Source organism: Argentina anserina, chromosome 7, assembly GCF_933775445.1.
Source record: "Argentina anserina chromosome 7, drPotAnse1.1, whole genome shotgun sequence".
NCBI classification, from domain to species: Eukaryota; Viridiplantae; Streptophyta; class Magnoliopsida; order Rosales; family Rosaceae; genus Argentina; species Argentina anserina.
The window spans coordinates 22,414,874-22,440,881 of NC_065878.1; the positions used below are offsets into that span (position 1 = coordinate 22,414,874).

At 37.2% G+C, this 26,008-nt stretch overlaps 3 protein-coding genes across 4 annotated transcripts; 2 read left to right on the top strand and 1 right to left on the bottom strand.

The window, feature by feature from the left end:
• Nucleotides 1-304: 304 nt before the first annotated feature.
• LOC126802284 (DNA mismatch repair protein MSH3) lies at nt 305-6,232 on the bottom strand. The gene is made up of 13 exons (XM_050529892.1): nt 5,303-6,232; nt 5,003-5,194; nt 4,632-4,796; nt 4,080-4,178; nt 3,730-3,981; nt 3,241-3,495; nt 3,002-3,133; nt 2,486-2,746; nt 2,314-2,385; nt 1,767-1,916; nt 1,024-1,497; nt 615-937; nt 305-500 (listed from the first exon to the last, which is right to left on the bottom strand). Exons 1-13 carry the CDS (start codon nt 6,206-6,208, stop codon nt 491-493), a joined length of 3,291 nt encoding a protein of 1,096 aa, XP_050385849.1. The 5' UTR covers nt 6,209-6,232; the 3' UTR covers nt 305-490.
• Nucleotides 6,233-12,161: 5,929 nt separating this feature from the next.
• LOC126803138 (WD repeat-containing protein RUP2) lies at nt 12,162-13,457 on the top strand. The gene is given in 1 exon segment (XM_050530894.1): nt 12,162-13,457. A coding segment is annotated over 1 exon segment (1,296 nt).
• A 2,627-nt stretch (nt 13,458-16,084) lies between these two features.
• Nucleotides 16,085-18,631, top strand: LOC126802384 (pre-mRNA cleavage factor Im 25 kDa subunit 2). 2 transcript variants are annotated; one of them, XM_050530003.1, is made up of 7 exons: nt 16,087-16,326; nt 16,465-16,510; nt 16,947-17,040; nt 17,168-17,241; nt 17,613-17,699; nt 17,809-17,919; nt 18,191-18,631. In XM_050530003.1, the coding sequence occupies exons 1-7, from the start codon at nt 16,208-16,210 to the stop codon at nt 18,260-18,262; spliced, it is 603 nt and encodes a 200-aa protein (XP_050385960.1). In that variant the 5' UTR covers nt 16,087-16,207; the 3' UTR covers nt 18,263-18,631. The 2 variants fall into 2 exon arrangements, with proteins under 2 accessions (XP_050385961.1, XP_050385960.1); XM_050530004.1 differs by lacking the exon at nt 17,613-17,699 and having other exon boundaries at nt 16,085-16,326.
• The last annotated feature ends 7,377 nt before the right edge of the window (nt 18,632-26,008 follow it).

A 26,008-nucleotide genomic window follows, 5' to 3' on the forward strand; every position in this document is an offset into this window, starting at 1 on the left:
TCACGTGCTCCCATCACGTGATCGTTCTTCTCTAACGGGTTGCTATTTTTTCGGTGCCATCTCCCCAAAACGACCTGCCAGTCTGTGTTTTTGACTGGGAATAGAATCTTCCGAGGTCTAGCTGCTCTACCACTACTTTTGGATGACGTGGCAGTCAAGATTTTGATCAGACTGGGATTCACTACTGAAGGTAAAAGGTAGTGGTAAAACTAGGGTAAAAATAAGTTGCCTTTTGTGTTTCGAGAAGTTAATTTGTATCGATTTAGAAATTAGTTTTTTAAGCAGAGTACGAACAAAAAATAAATAAAGTTAATCGGAAACCATTTCGGTAAAAACGATGATAGAGATCAAGATTGCTTCCTAAAACCATAGTGTTTGGTTAATTCATAATTCGCAAAAGATGGCGATGGAGATTGGAAACTAGTAGAGATACAAAACTGATGAGATTCATCGCTCTACCTCAGCCTCCATGGTGGTGTGTTTGGAATAATTACTTTTGCCTGCGGAATACATGGAAATATGCAAACCCTTGTATCAGTTTATAATGCAGTGCTAGATAAACTACTCACGGTAAGGTAGTGAAATCAATAGGGGCTAGAAAAGTTTGTATTTACCTGCTTACTAATTCTTGTGCAATGCTTCTTGCATGGTTCAAATGCTGAATGCTTTCTGTAAGGTCATCACTAGATATTGCAGTTTTCAGATTCAGAACGAATTCTTGGTAACCACCGGTATCTATGTCCACCTTCAATTGATTCTCTCCGGCACAAGCATTGTCAGGAGATCCCTGCATTTCCAACTGCATTTCTTCTTTATGATCTGTTGTCTGTGGTTGTGGCAGATACTTGTTGCTGTATCTACTTCTTTCTCGACTGCTTACTACTGCCTCCAACCTATCAGCCATGATAGTGGCCCGTCTGATGCAAGAGGAAGGTAGCTACACAATAAAGAGTGCCCAAGTTAAGCTAGAGAATGGGGTGATTGTGTATCCATCACGGGATAGAGAATGAGAGAGATGGGTACCTGAGCAAGCTCTGCAACCTTGAAACCAAAACTTCTCTCTGAAACGCCAGGCACAAGTTTATATAAGTACGTGACATTTTCATTTTCTGATGTCCCCTCCAATGTACATCTATCTCGTTCGGAAGTCAGGTAAGAAACATGGTAAGCCCCTACTGAGCCTGGGAATTCAGTTCTGATAGAAGCGATTTTTGGATAATGTGTGACAAAGAGGACCATGCATCTTTTCTGCTGAAGCAAATGATGTAATGTAGCGTAAGCAATTGCCACACCATCATGTGTACTGGTGCCTCTCCCAAGCTCATCGATGATAACCAGTGAGCGTGATGTGCAATTGTGGAGTATGTGTGATGCCTCGCTTAGTTCTTCAAGAAAGGTGCTTCTCCCTTGTTGGATACTGTCAGAAGCACCCATTCGAGTGTAGATGCCATCCAACACATGCAGTTTTGTCAATGATGCTGGTACAAACGAACCAACCTGAAAGAATTAGAACACAATATATAACAATTAGAGATTCCTCAAATAAAAGATGAGCAAGATGTCTAATTTCATTATAATAGCTAAAGTATAACACAAAAGGAGATGAATATGTATACAAAGCAGAAGAGAACCAGCTTGTTAATCGAAACATAAAGCTAGAAATGCCTCTCACCATATTATTAATAATATATAATTAATAGCCTCAACCAATCCCCTTGTATCACCAAAACCTTAAAAAAATCACATCTAGGAGCTCCTAGTCTCACCTGCGCCATAATAGTAATGAGAGCAACTTGACGAATGTAACAGCTCTTTCCGCCCATGTTGGGCCCAGTAATAATCTGACAGTACTCTCTATTAGCATGTAAATCTGTGTCATTTGGAACAAAGTCGTCCTGTAATGTTGTCTCTAAAACCTGGAAACAAAAATTGCAACTATCAAGATAAGGCCACAGTACCGATAGAAATGTTCATATCTTAGTACTGAAACAAACACAACTCAAAATGAGCCAAGAAATTTTGTTTCGCAACATTTTTGTTTTTACAGAAATCATAGTTCATCAGTCTTAATGATTCCTTCAAAAACCAATTGTCGCAGTTAATATCAGCAGAACAAACTTGACTTGCATAGACTCTAGGTTGAAACCCATGTTTCTCAATGTCAATTGGAGTACTAAGATTAGATTTCACATCAGATTATGAATGTATTTGATCAGCATGTAATATGTGTGGTAAACGGTAATGACACTTGAAAGCATTTGTAATAGCTAACTACATTCTTAAACCAAATGAACATTATACAGGTATCAGTACCGGGTGACGTCCAGAAGAGATCTGTATCTGGACAGGTTCATCATCATATACGAACACTGGACGAACATAGTTCTGCAAAAAAAAAGTTTTGTACGATTATACTATTGAACATCAACGTAAGCTGAAGAATGAAGCGTGTATTTTGAATTAATATGCAACACGGTACTATTACCTTATTTCTTGAAAGCACAGCAAGTGAATGTAGACAATCTAAACTGGCTAGTGCCTGAATAGCAGCTTGAAACTCAGAATAATATACACTGAATCCACTTAGAAAGCTATCCCACGCAGCACGACAGGCAATGGTGAGTTCCTCTTTTGCAAGGGCTAGATTATCTAAAGCAGTCAAGACATCAGGTGGGTGATACCGGATTGTTTTCTTGGTGCTATTAATCTTAATCCAATTTGAAGGTACCTTTACATCCACAGCTAACTGCAGCAATATCATTTTACATTAGAAATGTTAACAGCACCAACTGGCACAGCTTATGATAAGAAGAACACTCGAAATAAAAAAAATAAATCAGTTAGTGAGCGCTGAAAAGAATAGATTTATAAATTATATATCTAAAGTGGCCTGGTTCTCAGAGGTGGCCTTTGAGTTCAGTTGCTTTTGGTTTAGTATGGTATCGATAGCAATAGCCATTTTTCCAGTTTGTCGGTCTAAGACAGTAACTCAACTAACTACCTCTATCAAGTGTGTTGTTCCTGAGACACTCATGAATTCCAACTTGCGCATTCCAAGCTGTTTGCGGTATAAACCTATGAGAGAATTCAATTTCTCGTTTGTCAATTCAACCTCTTTTCTTGCGTTGGCAACCTAAGAAAATAAATATGTAAGAGTCTATGTAAATGAATTAAAAGGCAGCAAAGATAAGCCAAATATGGGTGTGCATCATATCAGAGTGCAAAACTTCTAATACTTACCTCAGGAAATTGGCCATCAGAAACTGTGATTAGGTTCTGTAAATCCTGTTGGTCAGCTGCTTCTTTATTAAGTGTAGACAAAAGTTTTGCAGCATTTTTAATTACACTGGACGACGACGCAGTCAATATCAACTTCCTCAACAGCTCAGAGCATACTGCCTTTCCAACCAAAGTTTTTTCACTTCCCTCTTCTTCAATTTGAAGCTGCTGAAGTTGTTTTCCGGCATATAAAATAGCTTGAATAACTGCAATGAACTGCACAATCCCATTATTGAAACGAACCGGCAAGGTGAAAAGAGTATATATCACCAACTATTGACTTAAAGGTAATTTCTCTTTTCACTAGCTTGTTTATTAAATAATTTGTCTCTTCTTGTGTATATGTGTCTAAAGCTAATCAAATATTACATACGATAAGATCAATTTATCCAGAAGACATCAAAAGATTTACAGACAGAATAACAGGTTGGAGAAGCAATCCTGCATTACCTCGGATGGGGTGGCAGTGTGATGGAAGATTCTGGTTATCCCACGCTGAATATCGGGTGACCTTCCCAGAGTTGTAAGAACTGAAGAAAGTATATAGTTGAAATCTGGTCTCACAATTGTTACATGAGAATCTTCTGCACCTTCCCCTTCAATAATCTGACAAGCTTTAGAAGACCCCATGGATTCTGCAATCTCAGATACAGCATCAAGACGAGCAGAAATCATGTTTCTATCACATAAAGGGTGTGTTACCTGTACCATCCAACATAACTATCAAGTTTCAACTACCGAAAAAAACAAAAAACTGAAATCTCATGAGGACCAATATACAATCTGCTTGATCACCATACCCAGTGTCTAAGAAGTCTTGAACCATAAATGGTAAGAGTGTGATTCATACACTGCAGTAAGGAGCCAGATTCGGATCCATCACTGTTGTTCTTCAGCACCTAATGACATTGGACATGTTTACCTAGTGTCAATTTAAGAAGAGAAAACTCTTGCAGCATTCAGAATATAGAAAAAGTATCATTTTCATATCATGGCTATTGCATTACAACAATCAAGACAAGGCTCCATAATTGGAAAATTTCAGCTTCTGACAGCCAAGTAGCAACATGTTATAGTGTCCATGATATAGTTCGTTTCTGCATTCTTTTCACAAATCTTGATCAATCAATTCCATGTGAACACATAGACTATCAAAATAAATGACACAGATCTACAACTGTAACAGATCTGTGGGACTGCAGTAAGTATGAGTATAAACGTAAATTCCATAATTCATTGCAAAAATGGATAACTAGTTTTCATCCTAATGTATGTCAGTTGTCTACAACTGTACATATATCAGTTGTTTTTTTAAAAACTCCAAATATTGATGGTGAAAATATTAAAGACACCTCCAATTGTTGAAGTGCATTGGCTGAGAGAATCATTTCCACGTTGCTCGAGAATGGCCTGAAAGAAGCTCCTAAGTGAAGGATCCTTTCCAACCCAAATTGTTTCAGATGACAGATGGTTAAGGCCAGTGCTTGAACTGCTAAATTTGGCATGTCCATAATTCCCTTTCAAAACAGGGAAAAAAACATAAGAGTCGAGAAAAAGCAGTTACAAGAGCTGCAATAATGATAGGTTGTTCCACAGGTACGGTATATGAACCTTATAGTCGAATTATCCAAGATACATGATATAGACACAAACAAACGGTTCTTAATGACATAAGTGCTATATATGAATCGCAAATACACGAACAAATAGTTCTTGTCAATACCACAATTCCCAGACGATGATCACCCTTTTCTAAAACCTCTGAACTGATCTTAGTTTGATCCCCTAACTTATCATCATCCATCTTTTCATACAAAGACATAACCTCAGCCAAAGCACCACCCTCTTTGAAGCATTCTCGCGAAACACGCTCCACGCGGACATTCGAAGCAGGTCCAGCAAAAGCCACTAACAACTAACGAAAATAATCACACACACATCAGTCAAACTCAGTAAACGCAATCACGGGATGGTAATGCAAACTTAGATAACCATACATTTCAGTGATTCCACCAAATTATACCTTCTCAGTTTGCTCCGAAATCGGATCCCCAATAAGCAACTCAGCAGGAGACAAGCTCAGCACAAAAGCCTCAAGTCCACTCCTCATAAAATCATCACCAAACTCTCCATACACAACATCCCCGGTCGAAATCTCCACCGCAACAACCCCAATCCTAACTCCACCACCCTCCACATCTTCACTCTTGTCCACCACGCAACTCAAATAGCTACTCTCCCCACCACACCCCTCCTCCCCTCCCCCCAGACCCTCCGCCGCCTCCAGCGTCGACTTGGTGTACAATGCCGACAGTCCCCTCCCAAACGGGCCGCCCTTATTCGCCCCGTGGGCCTTGATCGCCGCCGTCTCGGTCTGCTTCACCACCCCAACCTTATAGCCAGCGCTCACCAGCCTCCTGACGTGGACATTGAGCCGGAAAGTGGGGACACTGGCCGTTAGGAAGTTATGATCCATGTGGGCATAAATCCCCAATATTCTCGCCGCGATTTCCGCGTCTTCCCCGAAAAACCGGTACTTGTAACCGACCTCCACCATCAGAAGAACATCGGGGTGGTTCTTTTTCAGGTCCACGACCTGGAGTTCTAAGGGAGTCAACTTAGGGTTTGACGGAGGAGGAGGTTGGGTGGTGGTGGTGGAGGGTTCTAGGAGCTTCTGGAGGAATTTCTGGTGGAGGGAGGGATTGGTATTGGGAATAGGGTTGTGGGTGTGGGGGGAGAGCCTGGGGCGTTTGGGGGAGGAGGAGAGGTGGGAGGAGAGGAGGCGTTTGGAGGGGGAGAAGGTGGCGGTGGCGGTGATTTTGGGCGGTGGGGTTGGTGGTGGTGGGGAGGAAGAAGAAGAAGAAGGGGAGGGAGGTTTGGGTTTGGGGGCGAAGAAGCGGGAGATGACTTGCTGCTTTTGCTTTCCCATTTTTGGGGGATTTGCAGAGGCGAGTTGGAGGAGAGTGAGGAAGGAGGGAGGGATGTGTTGATTTGGCGCGCTTGGTTTGGAGTCGTATTGCCGTATTGGATGGGAGAAGGCTACATGTCGTATGATCAAAATGCACGCAGTCTCATTTAGTTTTTATTTATTTAGTTAAGAATAGACTCGTCACGCAAATACATTTTGAACATAATAAGAAGTTTAAATTAGAAGTATACGAAGAGAAACTATGTGTTGTCTATTAGACAAAATGTTGTGATTAAAAATGGTGAACATGTATGCATCGTGAAATTGTCTCATTAGTGAAAAATAGCATGAATTAATATTGATGATTCCGAATCAAACATGAGTCGAAAATGAGATATGGATCGGTTGAAGTTGCTAATCAATCTAAATTATAGTTTTAAACCATAGGCCATTAGTATGGAATTTTGTGTGTCGCAAGTACAAGTTTCATTGTAATTGGTTTCAAGTGTCCCATTTTGGAGTGCAAACTTTCAAGCATCTTGAGTTTTTACCAAAGGCACATCCCCTTCTTCTTGAAAGAAGAATATGAAACACTTCTGGCAGACCCAATATTAATGAGCTACATTCATACATTTATGGGCTTTGCTAAAACTAGAAAGTAGAAACCCCAAAGGACAAATGCTTTGATTCCTTAAAGTTTGAAATAGAAAAGGACTTGTTCAGTGATCATTGATCCCTGGCCCATAGGGTATGTAACAAATAACAACTAACACAGGTGAGGTAATGAGATAGTTTCTGGATGGATATGTATGGGTGTGTTTGGCGCAGCTGTGACTTATAAGATAAGTTGACTTATACTTATTTCTGAGAATAAGTTTCTGATAAGTTAAGTAGCTGACTGTTTGGTAAATTGGCTTTTTTAAGTGACTTTTAATGGCATAAGTTGTGCAGAGTGTTTGGCAAACTTAAACTGGCTTATGCTTTGTATTTGTATAATGACAATTTTGGACACCAAATAATTTAAAATATTTTTTTTATTTTCCAATAGTATATTTTCTTTCTTGATTCTTTGCAAATACAATATGAATTTTTAACTTCTTTTTTTATCTATCACTACCCTTTTACATTAGTATTTTAATTTTTACTTTCTCATTGACTTCAAGTAAAATTAATAAATGTTCTATGTTTTCTTATACTTAATAACAAAACACATTTGTCATTGACACAAATAATATTAAAAATATCTTAACACATTCAACTAAATTACAAAACCAAATAACAATATATATATATTTCATTTGCATCAAATAATTGCATATTATACGCGCACTCATCAAACTTTGAGTGATTTCATTTCTTATTGCTTCAATTTCCCGTGCATCATGACCATGCTCATTTTCCCCTCCATCATTATCCATCTCTACCTCATCATTTGGTATGTCAACCACCATTTCTGCCCAACGAACAAAATGGGCATCACGATTTGCATGTCTTTTTATATAATTATGAAGAGTCATGGTTGCAATAACAATCTTCACTTCTTTGCTCAAATGACTATTTGGTTGATTATTAGCCTCCACCTCCTTGATAACTAAGTCACAAAGTAGGTCTACTAATACCGGATTCCATACGGCTGATCCCATCTATATAACACATGAGGATTGACATAAATTAACATGAAACATACAAACATATATAAATTTGTACATATATATATATCTAATTTGTACATGGTTGATGTTCAAGTATCTTAGTGTTCTTCATTTTGGTCCAGTACGTTAGTTGTTCTTATATAGTACACAAATATGCATAGCACATATGAACTATGATGATCTATATTAGTGTTCTTATATTATGAAACAGCCAAAACTCTAGTAATTAAGTGGACCATGGAGCTGATTACTACCCCTAGTAAACTTTATTTTTTTGCATCTAAGTTGATTTTTCTCCGTTTTAAGGTGTGTTATGGCCTTTAGAGATACTGTTTTTCAAGTTTAATACCCCCAGTAGAAGTTTACCACCTCTAGTAAACTTTAGTAAATTTTTTACTAACCCCAGTAAACTTTATTTTTTTGCATCTAAGTTGATTTTTCTCCATTTTAAGGTGTGTTATGGCCTTTAGAAATACTGTTTTTCAAGTTTAATACCCCCAGTAGAAGTTTACTACCTCTAGTAAACTTTAGTAAAAATTTTACTAACCCCAGTAAACTTTATTTTTTTGCATCTAAGTTGATTTTTCTCCGTTTTAAGGTGTGTTATGGCCTTTAGAAATACTGTTTTTCAAGTTTAATACCCCCAGTAGAAGTTTACTACCTCTAGTAAACTTTAGTAAAATTTTTACTAACCCCAGTAAACTTTATTTTTTTTGCATCTAAGTTGATTTTCTCAATTTTAAGGTGTGTTATGGCCTTTAGAAATACTGTTTTTCAAGTTTAATACCCCCAGTAGAAGTTTACTACCTCTAGTAAACTTTAGTAAAAATTTTACTAACCCCAGTAAACTTTATTTTTTTGCATCTAAGTTGATTTTTCTCCGTTTTAAGGTGTGTTATGGCCTTTAGAAATACTGTTTTTCAAGTTTAATACCCCCAGTAGAAGTTTACTACCTCTAGTAAACTTTAGTAAAATTTTTACTAACCCCAGTAAACTTTATTTTTTTTGCATCTAAGTTGATTTTCTCAATTTTAAGGTGTGTTATGGCCTTTAGAAATACTTTTTTTCAAGTTTAATACCCCCAGTAGAAGTTTACTACCTCTAGTAAACTTTAGTAAAATTTTTACTAACCCCAGTAAACTTTATTTTTTTGCACCTAAGTTGATTTTTCTCCGTTTTAAGGTGTGTTATGGCCTTTAGAAATACTGTTTTTCAAGTTTAATACCCCCAGTAGAAGTTTACTACCTCTAGTAAACTTTAGTAAAATTTTTACTAACCCCAGTAAACTTTATTTTTTTTGCATCTAAGTTGATTTTCTCCATTTTAAGGTGTGTTATGGCCTTTAGAAATACTGTTTTTCAAGTTTAATACCCCCAGTAGAAGTTTACTACCTCTAGTAAACTTTAGTAACAACAAAATTTGACCTCTCTATTAGAGTTGCTCTAAACAAACTAAACATACAATTTCTGGTAATCTTCTAGTTGAACACAACAAACTGTAATGCCAATGTTTACATTGTTTCTACTCTCTCTCTCTTTCTCTCTCTATTCACTATTGGAAGTAGTACAAACCAAATTCCACAGCAGAATAACAATTTATTAATAGTATATTATAGAGCAGCTGGTTCCTCTCCAAATTGGTGAAAAGTTAGCTCTCATTTCTTATTTGTGTGTGTGTGTGTTGCCATGTTTATATGTTCAACTGTACAAGCTGAAATGTAAGAGGATTAAACTTGCTGATGATGATCCTATAACCTAGAATTCTATGATGCCTAAAAAAAAGAGGACAAGTAGAGGAATCAATTAGAGTAGATATGAATCTATATACAATCACCATTACAATTATAAACTTCTTGACTATATTATAGAGTACATCTGATGGAATTATTTTGTATCATTTTCAAGAATGATATACAATAGAGTAGTACACTTGTAAAGAAATTCAATTTCAAAGACAGAAACACTAGATCTCACACATATAATAATTTCAATCACTAATCAAAACCCATAAACAAAAAGAGAAGAAATGAGGAACAAGGGGGAGAAATAAGTTGTTTACCTCTTGAGCAGCTGCAAACCTCAAAGATGGAAAGGAGAACTGAAAAATGGAGGCACACCAGGAGACTACCACGAAATAAAAGAGAAATGGAGGCGCTCTGCAGGTAAGTTTTCTGTTCATCTGAGCTTTTATATTGGTAAGTTAGTAATTTTCAGCTATAGTCAAGGGTACCCAATGTCATTTTTGAAGTTCACTTAATTCCCGAAACGAAAACGCGGTGACTTATAATCATAAGGAAGGAGTCACTCACTTTTGCTTATTCCTCATAAATGACTTAGGCTTTTAAGATAAGTAAGTTCTTTATGCTTTTACCAAACGGGTATTCTCCTCATCTTATAAGCTAAGGAGCTTATAAGCTTCCCCAAACGCGCACATAAAGTACTGGATGGATACGAATCTACAGCTCTGTTTCTTTAATTTCTATCTTTGCTTCGTCACTTCTAGCTGGAACGGAAGCCTTTATTAATACACACACTGCTGTACTCATCGTGAATTTAAACACTCTTCTGTAACAGTTTAAGGAATAATCTGTAATTGTGTGGAATTCATGATCAGAAAAGCTGCCTTGTGCAGGAGGGAGTCCACAAATATAACTGGGGTACGCTTGTACATCCTTGAGCAATCATTGCTTCCCAACCGCAATATATCACCAAATGTTTCTACTTGAGGTAGGAGATGGAGTTTCATTTACTCGCCTCCCTTTGAACATGATAATTTAGGGTATTCCGACTTAGATCTTGTATTCAAGTTTCTTGAACGTTAAATACTCATGAAAAGATGCATGCAAAAAAGTTTATTTTTTGTTTTAAGTCTCAAGTCCATTGACGAGTTTATCTTTTCATTTAGTACGTATAAAATTATCATTGACGGATCAGACTGTCGGTCTCAAAATCTGTCTCTACTAACTAATAAGTGACTAAACGCATTTAATACTGGCGGGTAAATACAGTTGAACGCGCGCAAGAAACTGTACTAGCTTGAAAATCAAGTATATGAAGGGGTTACTAGTTAGGGTCATTTTAGATCTAATTAAGACTCAAATAGAAAGTGGCGACCTAGATCTCATGTTGGTTTGAATGGGGTTTGGAATATGAGCAAGGAAGGGAAGTAAGTGATATGGAGTTATGGACGATAAAAGGCAGTGCTGAAACCACGTAATGCCGAGGGGGACAGCACAGGCTGTGGCCACAACCTCTTCCATAACCCAAAATGAGGCAGAAATGCAACCAACGCAGACTTCTCCTGTGCCTCCTTCTCCACTAGCTCTTTGCTTCAGTTTTTATTATTAGTCTACCAAATAATTAATATACGCTACCCATCTTTCCCTTCCTGGGTTTCTATAAACTATTTCAAATGTAATCTCTATACTGTATATGGTTTCATTGGTTTGAATTGTATTTTGAGTAATTGTCGTGAAATACCATATAAACCCAAGACATATTTCTATCATCCCATCATCCCATGCAATACTTGCAGGTTAATAGTATTACCGAATTCATTGAAATTATGATGTAATATTTCACCAAGTAAAGGAAGTCAGCTTAGAATGATGTCACCTCAGTGATGGATGATTTTGGCAAATGAGAAGTTTTAACTAAATAACTGAAATTGTGTTGCTCTAGTGATGAGCCAAAACTTTTGCACACTTAATATGATAAATATGTAAATCAATAAACACGCGGATTAAATTAACTGAAATATTTAATGTGATACATAAATACTTGTAAATTATTAAGTATTGAAGATCGACTTGTTCTTTCTCTGATAATAGTGATTCTTGGAACATTTAAAACTCGACCGGATTATTTCAAATCTTTGGGAAGTACATATGAGATTTATATTATGAAATGTCTCTAAACTTTTTGCAATGTTACGTAACTTCTCATTTCTTAAAAAAAAAATTGACTGGATTCTCCACCAATAATTTACCAGCTTTCGAACTCCTCCAACTTATGCAAAGTTCTTCAACACGACTATACACATCATATGTCTTCGAATTCATAAACCTGTGTGAATGACCAAAATTAGCTAACAACATAGATACATGGTGATCTTTTCATGTAAATTATTTCAAAGAGACCAAAGATTACTGGTGCATTGTGCATACAAAAAGTTTGGCAACTCTCTGTAGACGACGTTGTTAGTTGTAGGGGCATTGATGTAATTTAAGGCATTAAGAACCAGCGATGGAAACAGCAAACAAGGGAGACATGGAAAAGTCCCAAGTATTTATCCACCTCCTCCACCAATGACAGAAAGGTCCTATGCCAGGGTACGGGAGCCTTTAGTTGCTAGAGGAACACCCCCAATGTCTCTCACCCTTGCCCTCTCCTCCGCCACCACAATCACCGCCCCTTAACCATGACTGGGCCATGAACCCACCATTCCACTCCCCAATCCCACCACCATTACAAAACTCCGACCAAAAACGACGGCGAGAACAACAAGATTACCAACCCACCGATCATCACCATCATCGTCTTCACACCACCAATAATACTAGGTCCGAATGGGACTTCTCTCTCTCCACTGTCGTCTCCTCCCCCACCGCCTCCACTGGCGGCGCAATCTCCAACACTCTGGGAGTCATCGAGTTCGACCCGTCGGAGACGATTCTAGCCACCGGAGGCATCGCCAGGAAGATTAGAATCTACAGCGTCAGCTCTCTGCTGCGAAGTGATGAACAACCTGGGAACGACGTCGTTTCTTTAGACCACGCGGCTGCATGCGACTATTACATTTGCACTCCCGCCAAGCTCAGCAGCCTCCGCTGGCGCTCCGGATCGGGAGGCCGGGTCCTTGGGTCGGGGGACTACGACGGCGTCGTCACCGAGTACGACCTCGAATCCCGCCTCCCCGTCTTCGAGCGCGACGAGCACGGCGGCCGCCGCGTCTGGAGCCTCGACTACTCCAATTCCGATCCCAGTCTCGGAGCATCCGGATCCGACGACGGCACCCTACAAATGTGGGACCCGCGGTGCGACGGCGGCGACTCTGTGGCCAGAGTGGTTCCATCTGAAGCGGGCAACCCGGTCTGTTGCGTTGAGTTTAATCCCTTCGGCGGGCCCCTCCTGGCTGTCGGATGCGCTGATAGGAGAGCCTACGTGTACGACGCGAGGAGAATGACGGCGGGACCGGTTTTGAGCTTCGACGGCCACGATAAGACCGTGACGTACGTGAGGTTCCTTGACAGTCGTACGATGGTTTCGGCCGGGACAGACGGGTGTCTAAAGATGTGGAGCGCAGAAGACTCGCGGGAAATTCGGACGTATTCGGGTCATACCAACAACCGGAGCTTTGTCGGGTTATCGGTTTGGAGAAGCGGCGGGCTTCTCGGGTGCGGGTCGGAGAATAATCAGGTGTATGTGTACGATGTTAAGTGGGGTGCACCCGTTTGGGTGCATGGGTTTGGACCAATGGGAAGCGATGACCGGGGGTTCGTGAGCAGTGTGTGCTGGCGGCAGAAGGGCGATGAGGACCAGTGTACCCTCGTGGCGGGTGGATCCGATGGGGTTTTGCAGGTTTTTGAGGGTAGAAGAAAGTCATTAGATTTGGATTAACCATAAGCATGGTTTAATTCTAACCCATTTTCCCTTAATATTCTTTGTTATTAACAGGAAAATACAAACATAATTTACAGATATTATTTTGTTCGACTTGGATTTATGGATTGTTTTGCAACATGTATGTTCTATTGAAGCAACAGTTCATAAACAAAGATTAAGAATACTACTAATTGCATGGCATTACTATAATCACGAGTATGTTTAAGAGCTATGTTTAATTAATTGGTATTGCTTTCTGTAGGCATGTTTATGTTACTATTTTAGTAGTGATCGAGCAGAATGAGGTGAGCCTCACATGATGGTGGCCTGCAACATTTTCGGGTATATGTAGTTTATAAAATGATTGAAATCCACTACGCAATTGTATTCCAAGATGTGCATGTGCGTTTGTGCATATAGTTTTGTTTTTGATTGTCGTACTATCGTTGTTTATTTTGGTTTTTGATAATGTATCTTGCTTCATTTGTTTGAGATATGCATGTTGAATGCTGGAAGGAGTGGAAGCCATATAAATGTATCACTTGTTCATCAGCTTGTACCAACTGATACGGCTCTACGTGTAATCTCATTTAGACAAGCTCGAGAAGCGTAAGCTAACAAAAGTTACAAAACGTGACTAAACCAGAATAGTACTGATCAACTGATAGTAGAGCTGTACATGAATCTCTTGTAGGGATGGCAAAAATACCCAGCGGGCAGGATACCCACGGGTATTCGACCCTAATGGGAGAGTGTTTCAGGTACAATTGGGTAACAGGTACGGAGATCTCCGCTATTCGGATAGCGGAAACGTGTAAAGAGCGAGGATAATATTTCGATCCTCATCCACATACCCACTAAATAATATATTATATATTTAATATAATTAATTAATATATATTCACTCAAATAAATTAATAGACAAATTAAATAAATAGAAAAATATCAAAATATATTTTGTGATTATTTGCACATACAATAATTTTTGACATAAGGATATAATTTTATCATAATATTGATTTTTATTTTGATTTTTTAATATTTTATGTACTTTATTGGATTTTTTTAATATTAAAATAAATTACTATTAACGGGTATTTGGGCGGGTATGGAAACTTGATCCCCTAATGGTATGAGTACGGGGAGTACTCTTAAAGCCACCGCCTCAATGATTGAGAATGATGCTCTTCTAATGAGACTAGAGGCTATCGTGATTGGTCGATCTTCTATTGTTATATGTTGGAAAAATAATTAAATAAACCATTTAAAACCAAATTTTTATTGATTAATTAAATTAATTTAAACTTATAATTAATTAAATTTGAACATAGATTTGAGTTCTCTATAATGAGGGCTACAAGATCATATGTTTGTTTGTGTAATTTGGTTAGTGGGTGAATAAGAAATTGTCACTCAAGGATGACTACTTAAAATGTGAGAAAGTGTTTGTCCCACATTGGAAAAGAGAAGTGTTGGAAAGACTTTATATGTAATCAATTGTTTATGGATTGTAAAGTGTGTAAGCTTCCTTATATCCTCTCGCGCACGCGCTGAGGGGTGCAAATCTCAGGTCACTAGGGAAGCTCATGCAACCTGCATACACGAATGCAACACCGAATTTAGGGTCGGAACGTATATATTTTTTGCATTTTTGAAAATTCTTTCTGGACGTTTACACTTCTCTTGATTGTTCAAATTCTTCTTTTTGTAACGACTTTAATTGAAACGTTATTGTGTGTTATGAATAAGTTTGTAACAGATTGAAAATCATTGCTTGCAACATATGTAACTCATGTGTGTTATGATCTTTTGATTTCCTGTAACAACCATTTTATTCATTGCATATTGTAAAATCCTCACTGTATAAATAATCATCATCATTTAATTGTAAAATTATTTCAACCACAATCAGCTCTCCCTCTCTCAAAGTGTTCTTAGTTTATGACCGGTGATAGAAATAGATACTTTTCGAGTTCGTTGAGAGTTCTAGTTAGTAGTGCAACTTCCTAGAATTGTTTAGTCGTTTTATATTGAGAGACAAGCGCCAAACATCCTTGCACCGGTAGAAAATGCGTAAACGTTTTAAGGACAATGTAGTATCACACACGTCTCGATTAGTTCTTCAATCATCAATCGTTTGGTATTTTGGTTGAATTCATACTGAATTTCTTTCGTGTTTTTTGTTATTAGATTTTAATATTATTTTTATAATTATGTTATAATTTAAATTATTAAATTATATATGTAATATATCATTGTTACGGAACGGTCAAAGTTGACAAATAATTTCGAGAGTACACACCCCGCCAATTATTATGCTAAGATTAATTTCACCTGCAACTAGGTTGGTTGCAAAACCATGTCGTTTCTATATGCAAATATTACCATAACTCATATCGGTAATGTCCTACCGTTGTAGGGCTGCCCTGTGTAAGGATATTTCTCTCGTAAAAACAAGCAAGTAAATCTCACTTAATCAAAAGGAGAAAGCTTACCAAAAATATCCACCGTTTGATCCATCTTCTCACACACGTGTCAATCAAATCAAGCGGCAGAAGACCTGCCTCTGACGCGTAATTTCCACACTGCGGGCAAGTGTTAATAAAAACGCGAGTATAAGTGTATAACAAAAAACCCAGGGTTTTATTTCTTCTTTCTTCTTCGGGTTTTGAATCTCTCCCTCTCTCGCAGTCTCTCCCACACTCCCAAAAAAGCTCCCTAGATCAAAATCTCCAGACGCCGGAGATCTCCCCGGAGCTATCAGAATGGTGACGTCGGCGGTGGTCAACACCTATCCACTGTCGAGCTACACTTTCGGGACCAAAGAGCCCAAGATGGAGAAGGACACCTCCGTCGCCGATCGCCTCGCCCGCATGAAAGTCAAGTACGCCGCGTCGTTTTTACTTCTTCTCGGTTTTCAATTGATTCCGATTAGTATTTCAATTTTCAGTAATCTTGAAGGTTCTGTATGCTTTCGTTAAAACCCTAATTTGCTGTTCTGTGTTTGTTTTTGAATTTACAGCTATATGAAGGAGGGGATGAGGACTAGCGTCGAAGCAATTTTACTGGTAAGTTATTGTATAACTCGGTAATTTTGTCGTGTAAAATTACAGTTTAAGATGATTTAGAGCGATTAAAGTTACCATAAATGGACACATTTTGGATGATTATAATCTGATTTGTAGGTTTAAGAACATCTGCTATTGTAATTTGTGCATCGACAGAGCTGCGATATAATTAGGGGTTTTAATACTAATATAGGCGAATTGTATTCGTGTGTTTATGTTTATGTGAAAGGGTTATCAGGTTATTAGCTATCAATTTGCCTTTATTAGGTCATGTTTTGGTATGGTAGGCGTTTTCTTTTCCGGCTGTTTTTCATGCGAAATTTATGTGTGAATTGTGGCATGGAAGAAGATTGGCGGTGAACTTAGTCTGGACATATACGTGTAGGTGTTTGCGTAATTTCCTGGGGTTTGACATGTTTTTTTTTTAATTGTGCAGGTGCAGGAGCATAATCACCCCCACATACTGCTTCTGCAGATTGGAAACACTTTCTGCAAACTTCCTGGTGGACGGTTGAAGCCTGGAGAGAATGGTAAGGGGATACTTTTTTATACCTTTTTACACTGCCGTTTTAACGGTGTATGCATGATATTGTCAAAGACTAACCCCTTTTGTGTTGTGTTGTATTGTCTTTTGGGGTGGATCTTGTTGTGTTGCAGAGATTGAGGGGCTGAAAAGAAAGCTCACCAGCAAACTTGGTGCTAATTCAGCAAACCTTGTCCCTGATTGGCAGGTACTTTTATATTTCTGTCTCAGTGTAAATTAGAGAGATAAAAAAAGCCTGATAGGGCTAGTGGAAAACACGAGAAATATAACTTGAAGGGAAGTTGATTGCATGTTTGATGAAGCGATTAAATATGTGTGAATGTGCCCGAGCATCAAGAATGAGAATGATAGAAGCATTATACGTATAATTTTTCATAATAGTGACATTGGTTTATGTGAAGCTGTAGTTTGTCAATTTAATGTGCCACCAATTGTATTTGTTGAAGCTCTGAAATTTAGTATTCATACAAGCGTGTTCCATACAACCTTAGTGAGCTTGCAGACGCTACATGTTCTATCTTGTTAATGCTTGTTACTTACCTTGGAACCTTGATGCAGATAGGGGAATGTGTCGCTATCTGGTGGAGGCCAAACTTTGAAACTATAATGTACCCATATTGCCCTCCTCACATAACAAAACCTAAGGTGATGGCTGACCCAATCTACAACAGAAACCATGGAATAATGTTTCTATTGCTTATTCCCCTTCCTCAATCTTTGCGAAGTACTGATTTTTCCCTATGTTGTAATGCAGGAGTGTAAGAAGCTTTTCCTTGTACACTTATCTGAGAGGGAGTATTTTGCTGTGCCAAAGAACCTAAAACTCCTTGCTGTTCCATTGTTTGAACTCTATGACAATGTCCAGGTAATGGAACCTGTTACATATCATCTAATAATTGGCCATGTGTTCGCTATAAACTATAAGTTCTGATGCTGCGGCTAATTTCCAAATATTTGTGTATTGCCATGCCTTCTGATTTTTCGCGTACCCTTCTTCTTAATGCTGTAGTTTATTAGGATGAAAAACATTAATTCCTTCTTAATCTTCTCCCTTTTATTATTTTTTGCTTCTTTCTTTCTAACGTACAATCTTCATTTGTGCTGTATTTTCTCATGAACAAAATTCTCAATTGCAGAGATATGGACCTGTCATATCTACAATCCCACAGCAGCTTTCCAGATTCCAATTCAACATGATTAGTTCATGAGTGGAGCATGGAACTTTGAAAATTACCCGGGTAGAACTTCCAATATAATGACGAACTTATCTTAATTAGCAGTGCATGAAGAGCTGAAGATCTGGACATTTTTTTGTTGCTTAACTTGAGTTGATTAGTTTTGAATTCAGCTATCCAGATGGCTGGTGCATAACATCCATATTGGTTTATCTATATTGGTCATTACTCTTAATTTGCTTATGGGTTTGCATTACTCTTGAATTTTTATTAAACTATGTTTGTATTGTGTGATGTGCAAGTTGTAGTTTTAGTTTTAACTGTAAGGAAGTGTTGCTTCTTCCGGCAAGGAATGATGCTAAAGTTTCTGATGGAAATTGGGAGTGATACAATTAGTTGTAATAGTGTTATTTTGAGATTATTGTGGTTCTAATGTTGTAGCAGAAGGTATTGTGCTGAATGTAATGTGTAGGACAAAGATGTATGTAGGATTGTAGGGTGTACTTGGCAGCTTGTAACATTTTGAATCTTGCATTTCACAGCATTCTCATAGATTATATGTTGAGAAGCCTTCTGAAATCTGTTGATCTTTGTAGAATTCACCTTTGATCAATGAATTTCTTTCTAAAAGGTGTTTCTTAAAGATGTTAGGTTGATCAATGTACCATGGTGCAATTTAGTCTTGGTTCTGTGTCACGTTAATGTCAGTTTGAATACCGCAAGTGCAAAAGCTTATGACTAATTGACTATAAGTTGTTTGCTCCAACTGATCGGCCAAGCTAAATAGCTAATACTGCTTAGATAATGAGTTGAGGGAAGGGTACGAATCTGAATGTGCAAGGGAGTAAATAAGTGCCAATCTGAAGTTCTTCCATCTTCTCTTCTCCGAGGCATGCTTGTTGTAGTGAGCACATGAACTCCTGATTCATTTGCTTTTAACTCTAGCTTTTTCTCTCTCTTCCTCCGCCACCTCAAGGTGACTTCTTTCTCTGCAACCACCAAGTAAAGCTCCCCATATTAGGTAACCCTAATGTTAGAGCATTGGTTCAATTATTGCTGTATGTTGTGCTAGTTCTTGTAGCAGTCCCAACAGTAAAGACATCCATATTGCTACACAGCAACGAACGGAACTAGGAAGTGATACATATCATTGGTTGTCTGTGTTGGTGTAATTTTGAAATTATTATGGCCAAGATGTGTTGCCGAACTTATTGTGCTCAAGTGTATTGTACTGATGGGTTGGATATGTAGGGTGTGCACGGCAGCTTGTAACACTTTGTATCTTTGCATTTCACAACAGTCATCAATTTGATTTTGAGAAGCCTTAAAATTCTTGACGGTGTTTGTAGAAATCGCCTTTGATCAACAAAATTTTAGACGGTGTTTTCTTCTTATATATGTTCGTTTAATAATTGTAGCGTGGTGCAAGAAGAGAGACGGCGCACAACTACAAATGCTGAACTCCACCTGATTGCCTAAACCAATATTGCTTGGATAAATGAAGTCAGGGAGGGAGGTTCCCCCTTAATAAAAGTGATGAAAATTGAACTTTAGGCTGATAATTTTTAATGCGATTATAATTAAGTAGATCTAAAAAATTTAAATAAGGTGCGAGTTTCTCGTCATTTTCACATTTGTGTTTCTAAGGACATGACACCGCCACCGCCAATATATCCGCATGCTCGGATATGGAAGCAATTGTGGCTAAGGAGCCTGAAAACTACTTTATTTTCATTGTCCTTAAAGTGCAATTCCTTTGTATCTACAATGTCGTTAAGTGGTCCTTAAGAGCATGTTTGGTGTATACTACTTTTTAAGATTGTCTAAGATTAATATAGGGAGCTGAAATTTACACTCTTAATTTTACAATCCACACTTCGTGTTTCTTTTTTAACTTGCACTCAAAGTTTTGTCTTACTACAAAAATTTTAACCAAAAGAAGACAGATGAAGCGTGGATTATAAATTTGAAAGTGTAAATTTCAGCTCTATTAATGTATTTTTTTAAAGTTGTACTAATGCTTACCCATGTTTGGTGCTACAATAGGATTAGAGAGCAATTTGTGTGGTTTATGGTTTAGATCGAAGAACGGTTATCTAAGAATGACCAATTGTGTACCAATCGTAATACTATCTAAGGAGGCCAGAATGAAAATAAGGTGATACATATGCTCATTTATTTTTGTACCCAGTGACACTAGACATGAGACTAATCAAATTCGACTCTATTTTTAGCACATTCACATTTTGTCCCAACAAATCAACGTGCACTAAAAGTATAGATGATCATCATCTTTAAAATTTGAATCTTGGTCAACAAGTACTTCACAACGTCATCAAAAGATCAACTGAACAACATTATGCCTGAGCGCAATACAAATTTATCTCTAAAAAAAATCATCAAAGCAACAACAAAAATAAAACTTGTTAATCTCTGTCAAGTCATGCAATGTAAGTGCATGATTAAAAAATATATTTTAAAACCAAGCTCATCATGCTTATATTTGTCGCCGAAGTGTTTATTGGGAAGAATGACTCAAATTAAAATCTACATATACAATCAATAGTAGTATATATGTATGTGTGGACGAATAGTTTATCTATAGTACTATAGTTTTTATACTCTCTAAATGTAATAATATATTGATAAATGTAGCATAACCGACATATACTCAAACTAGTTTAAAATTTGACTCTTGTTCAATCAATACTTCACGACTTCATCAAAAGATTAGCTTCAACTACATTATCCTTGAGCGCATTACAAATTTATTTTCTCAATACCAGAAGTCATGCATAGTAAGTGCACGATTACAAAATGTTTTAAAACCAAGCTCATCATGCTAATATTCGCCGCCGATGTGTTTATCAAGAAGAATGACTTAAATTAAAATATACATATGCATTCAATAGTATGTAACTATGTATGTGTTGACGAATAGTTTGTCTATTGTACTAAAGTTTTCAAACTCTTTTAATATAATTATATCTTGCATCAATAAATGTAGCATAAAAAAATGACCGACTTGTACTCCAACTAGCTAATATCTATCCTAAAGGTCTTAATTATTTTCTAAACTGTAAACACGCTTTTTAATCATATAATTCAGATCTCAAATGTTATTCATTCATTTAAACAATGTATATAGTCGATCTTCCACTTAGATATAATTTACATGATTAGTCGATATCATATATGTGAACTAAGTGGTAAACTTTAAGTTGATAAACATTTAATATCAATTGATACATATGGGCAGAACAAACCATGCACACTTCCACCATGGATGAATAAAAAGAGATGTTTTTATTCACTTGAAGATTTAAGCTTCTTAGGAATTTAAACTCATTTTTAGATTATAATATTGCATTCTTCTCAAATCATGACTAGTAAATTCCACTTCGCATTTGTTCGTGTTCTTCTCTCCTCCTCTCTCCTCATGCATAATAAGAACGATCATGACATGAACACATAAACCTTCAAATATACAACTACCTTTCTTTAGGAAACAACACTCATCTTTAACTATAATTTAGTAGAACAAAACTTCAACTGCCAAAACTTAGTGTTTAAGTACTTATCCCCTGATGAAAAAATCTCACTAATTAAATTCTTTGCCAAAAATGGAATTACTCTTTAGATACTTCATTGTACTATCAAGCAAATACACATAGCAATCAATTTAATGTAAAATTGACCATGAACTGAGTGAAATTCGAAGTGAAATTCAATCCAAGTCTTAGATCTAACACAAATTGAATATAAACACCAAAGTTGTAGTAGAGTTTCACAAGATCAAGCATGAACTACGAAAAATAAGTACTTATCTGATTCAAATGAAACAAAGCATTGAAGTAGGGGTAATTCCTCTTGCAGCCTTCACGATTGCAATAGTAAACATCATCTTGTAAATCCAACAAACCAAATCGAGCAATTTATAGTAGAGTAAAGTCTATTGAACATCTTGTAAATCAAACCCTTAGATGATTTTTAACATTCTGTAGGGAATAGATCATGTATGGAAATCATATGGCTCATCTTTGGCTTGTAGGGATTCGACCATAAAATAAAATCTAAAAACTGACAAATTCAAAAAATACAACACCCATGGGGGCCACAAACCAACTTCTCCTAGTCATTCTTTGTCTTTCGAAATCTCTCGGATTGAACTAGATTTCACATAAATATGAATAGGGAATCCAAACTCAATAGGGTAAGTTTTCAACTTTCCACAATTCGTAAGTAATTGTGGAGGAATTTTTTTAAAAGGAAATTGTGGATGAATTGTTTGTCTATACTCTATAGTACTATATTCCCAAGCTCTTTAAAATCACATTTTATCTAAATAGTAAAAAGAAACTTTGGCTAAATTTTGTTTTTCTACTACCTTCAACTACCAAACTTAGTGTTTTGGTGAGTTTCAACCACAATTTGCTATTGATGCAAAAGTTAAGGGATTTAAGAAGCTTAAAGTTGAAGAAGACTCGAAGCTTGTAATTGATGTAGTAAATGGTCAAATTGACTCACCGTGGATGATAATCAAGCTTGTAGAAGATATTCGAGGAATTGACAGGGGGATATTGAATTTAAGTGAGACTGCAATTACTGAAGGCCTTAATTGAGTTCACTAAATTGCTCTCAGTGAAGGCCCTTAGTCTTTTGTGTTTTATGTCTATTGCTCTGTTAACCTTTTTGTCTTCCCCAATAAACTCCCCTAGTTAAGTTGTAACAATTTTAGAAATGTCTTTTCCTATTCTTGGAGGTTTTTTTTTTCAAGAGTTCTATTTAAGAAGCTCTTTTATGTTTGGAAAGAGTATTCTGGGAAGTATAAATAGAAAAATACTCAAAGAGTGTTTTCATTGGTACTCTGTATCCCATTGATATTCTTAGGGTTGTGAAACTCTTATGTATCCTTAAGCTTATCTTGGGTGGTGAGTAAGTATAGCTGAGCTGTTCCGGTATCAATATGGTATCATAGATTAAAGCTCAAAGACTTACAACTTATTCTATGGCTAGGAGTCATGGCGGGCATCATGGTGCCCGTGGAGGTCGTCAATCACATAATGATGACTTTCTTGATCGAGATTTTGAAATAGAAGAACTTAAGAGATAAGTGGAGGAACTAAAAGAGCAGTTTGATCAACATAATAACTGTGAATTAGAAGAAAAAGAAGATTATAGTGAGGAAGAAGAAAACACTTTCTACCGTGCTCGAAGCCAAAGTTCCAACGGAGAAGATTCTCCCTGTCGTGCTAGAAGGTCCATAATCCATCGTTAAGAGTTTGACATCAGAGTTGATGTCGCTGAGTTTGAGGGTCGTTCACAACTTGACGATTTCATTAATTGGCTTCATACCGTGGAGCGGATATTTGAGTTGAAGGACGTTGCTGACAATCGTAAGGTGAAAATTGCCGTTGTTAAACTAAGGAAACGTGCCTCCTTTTGGTGGGAAAATCTGAAGAGACAAAGAGCTCGAGAAGGATGGAGAGTGATACAGTCGTGGGAGAAGATGAAAAGGGAGATTTAGCGTAAGTATCTGCTCGAAGATTACCGTCAAGAAAATTTCCTCAAGCTGCACAATATAAGACAGAAGAAGAAGTCAGTGGAATATTTTACAGGAGAATATGAGAGTCTCATGATCAAAAGTGATTTGGTGGAACCAGAAGAGCAAACTATCGCTCGATATCTCACGGGTTAGAGACCTAAGAGTGGCAATGTGGTTCAGCTGCAGTAGTATGTGTCCTTCAATGATGTTTGTAAATTGGTTGTTAAAGTTGAGAAGCGGGACAAACAATTTTGTAGGGGTGGCTTTCGATCAGTAACTCATGACGGTTCTACAAGCAACGCAAGTGAGTTTTATTCTAAGGCCACAACATCAAATAAATATGTGTCCAAGATTCCAGTAAAAGGTGACGGTGAAAGTGGACAAAAGCAACAGCCTAATTCATCCAATGCAAGTTCTTGTCGATGCTTTAAATTCCAAGGATATGAATATATAGCTTTTGAATGTCCAAATCGCAGAGTGGTTACTCTAGTTGAAGATGAGGTTAATGAACAGGGAGGAAACGACTCTCATGTTAATCATGAAAGCCTAGAAGAAGAAGGTGGAACCACTTATGCCGGTGAAGGAGAATCACTACTTATGCAAAGAAGTTTGAGTGTGGTTGGTGGAGAACAAGATGATTGGCTGAGAAAGAATATCTTCCACACCAAATGTACCTCTCAGGGCAAGGTCTGTGATGTGATTATTGATGGTGGTAGCTTTGAGAATGTCGTCTTTATGAAGATGGTGGATAATTAAACCTCAAGACAGAGAAGCACCCACATCCTTATAAGTTGGCTTGGTTGCAGAAATAAAATGAAATTAAGGCCCGTCAACGTTGCCTTGTTTCTTTTTCCATACACAAAACTTATAAAGATGAAATTTAGTGTGATGTAGCTCCTATGGATGTTTGTTATTTGCTTCTCAGTCGCCCACGACAATATTATAGAAGAACTATTCATGATGGTTACAAAAATACATATACTTTTGTGAAGGATGGTTGCAAAGTCATATTAGGTCCTTCTAAACATGGGCATGGGGAGAAAGCATCAATTAAGGCGAACCATAGTTTCTTGACGCAATCTGATTGTAGAAAAGAGTTGGCTGCATGCACAGTGGGTTTTATTCTTATGGTTGTAGAGGAGAATGAGGACAATCATGAACAACCTATTATAATGAAGTATCTTCTTGATGAGTTCCATAATGTGATTCCAGAAGAGATTCCTCATGGTCTGCCACTAATTCGAGAAATTCAGCATTGCATTGGCCTTGTTCCTAGAGTTGTTATACCAAACAAAACAGCTTATAGAATGAGCCTAAGGAACACGAAGAGTTACAATGCCAGGTGATAGGAGCATTTTATTAAAACGTCTATAATAAATTCTGTAAAAACATCATCGTTAGTATAGAATAAGCATGGATCGTTCTTTCCGGGGAATTGAATGGAACTTTAAACTTTTAGTGTTAACAAATAATAGGGGGTTTGAGATTGATTATTAACTACTAAAATAAAACCTAAATTACTATTTACATGATCGACTTCTCTTTAACAAACTTAAACCAAATTTACCATTACACCACATAATTACAAGTTCGAACCTATCATGCATTCTAATTCGACCAATTACATAGTTTTTAGACACTAATACAATTAGAGCCTTAGGGGATCATCTAATCATGCAAGATTTCAATTAACATTTAGATTGACTTATGGCCTAATCTAAATTTGCATGCAATCGAATTCAATAACACTCAGAGTAGAAATCAAACAAGATTACATTTAAACACCAAATCTTTGTTGGAGACATGTTTCATGTGTGGCGTCACCCACCATGGTTTCACATGCAAATTTCCAGAATTTTTACCACTTTTAATCAACACAAACCGAACCTACTTAGGGCATGATTCGATTTGTGTCAATATGGTTGATGAATCTAGCACTCAAACACAATCTTAGGGACTGCATCCAAGCATTAAATTCATATGCACATATCTGAAAATTATCTAAAAGTATGAGAAAGATGATTAGAACACAACAATAGAAATACAAACTCATTAATTATAATAACATAGATTCGGTATAGTCTAAAAAATATCAAATACAATCTGAAAATTTTAAAACAAATACAAAACCAATATTTCCACATAACAACAACTTACAATCTTCATAGACAAAGAATTATAGATTAACACAAATAGACGAAGCCATGGAGATGAGTTGCGAGAATCACACGTTG

Bases quoted from the DNA above. Each gene is read 5' to 3' on its own strand.
- LOC126802384 (XM_050530003.1), top strand. From the start codon at position 16,208: ATGGTGACGTCGGCGGTGGTCAACACCTATCCACTGTCGAGCTACACT. The intron at 16,327-16,464 runs GTACGCCGCGTC...TTGAATTTACAG, and splicing joins CTCGCCCGCATGAAAGTCAA to CTATATGAAGGAGGGGATGA. The intron at 17,242-17,612 runs GTACTTTTATAT...ACCTTGATGCAG, and splicing joins ACCTTGTCCCTGATTGGCAG to ATAGGGGAATGTGTCGCTAT.
- LOC126802284 (XM_050529892.1), bottom strand. From the start codon at position 6,208: ATGGGAAAGCAAAAGCAGCAAGTCATCTCCCGCTTCTTCGCCCCCAAA. The intron at 3,496-3,729 runs GTAATGCAGGAT...GGGATTGTGCAG, and splicing joins ACACTGCCACCCCATCCGAG to TTCATTGCAGTTATTCAAGC. The intron at 2,386-2,485 runs GTAATAGTACCG...TTTTTTTTGCAG, and splicing joins CTGTGCTTTCAAGAAATAAG to AACTATGTTCGTCCAGTGTT.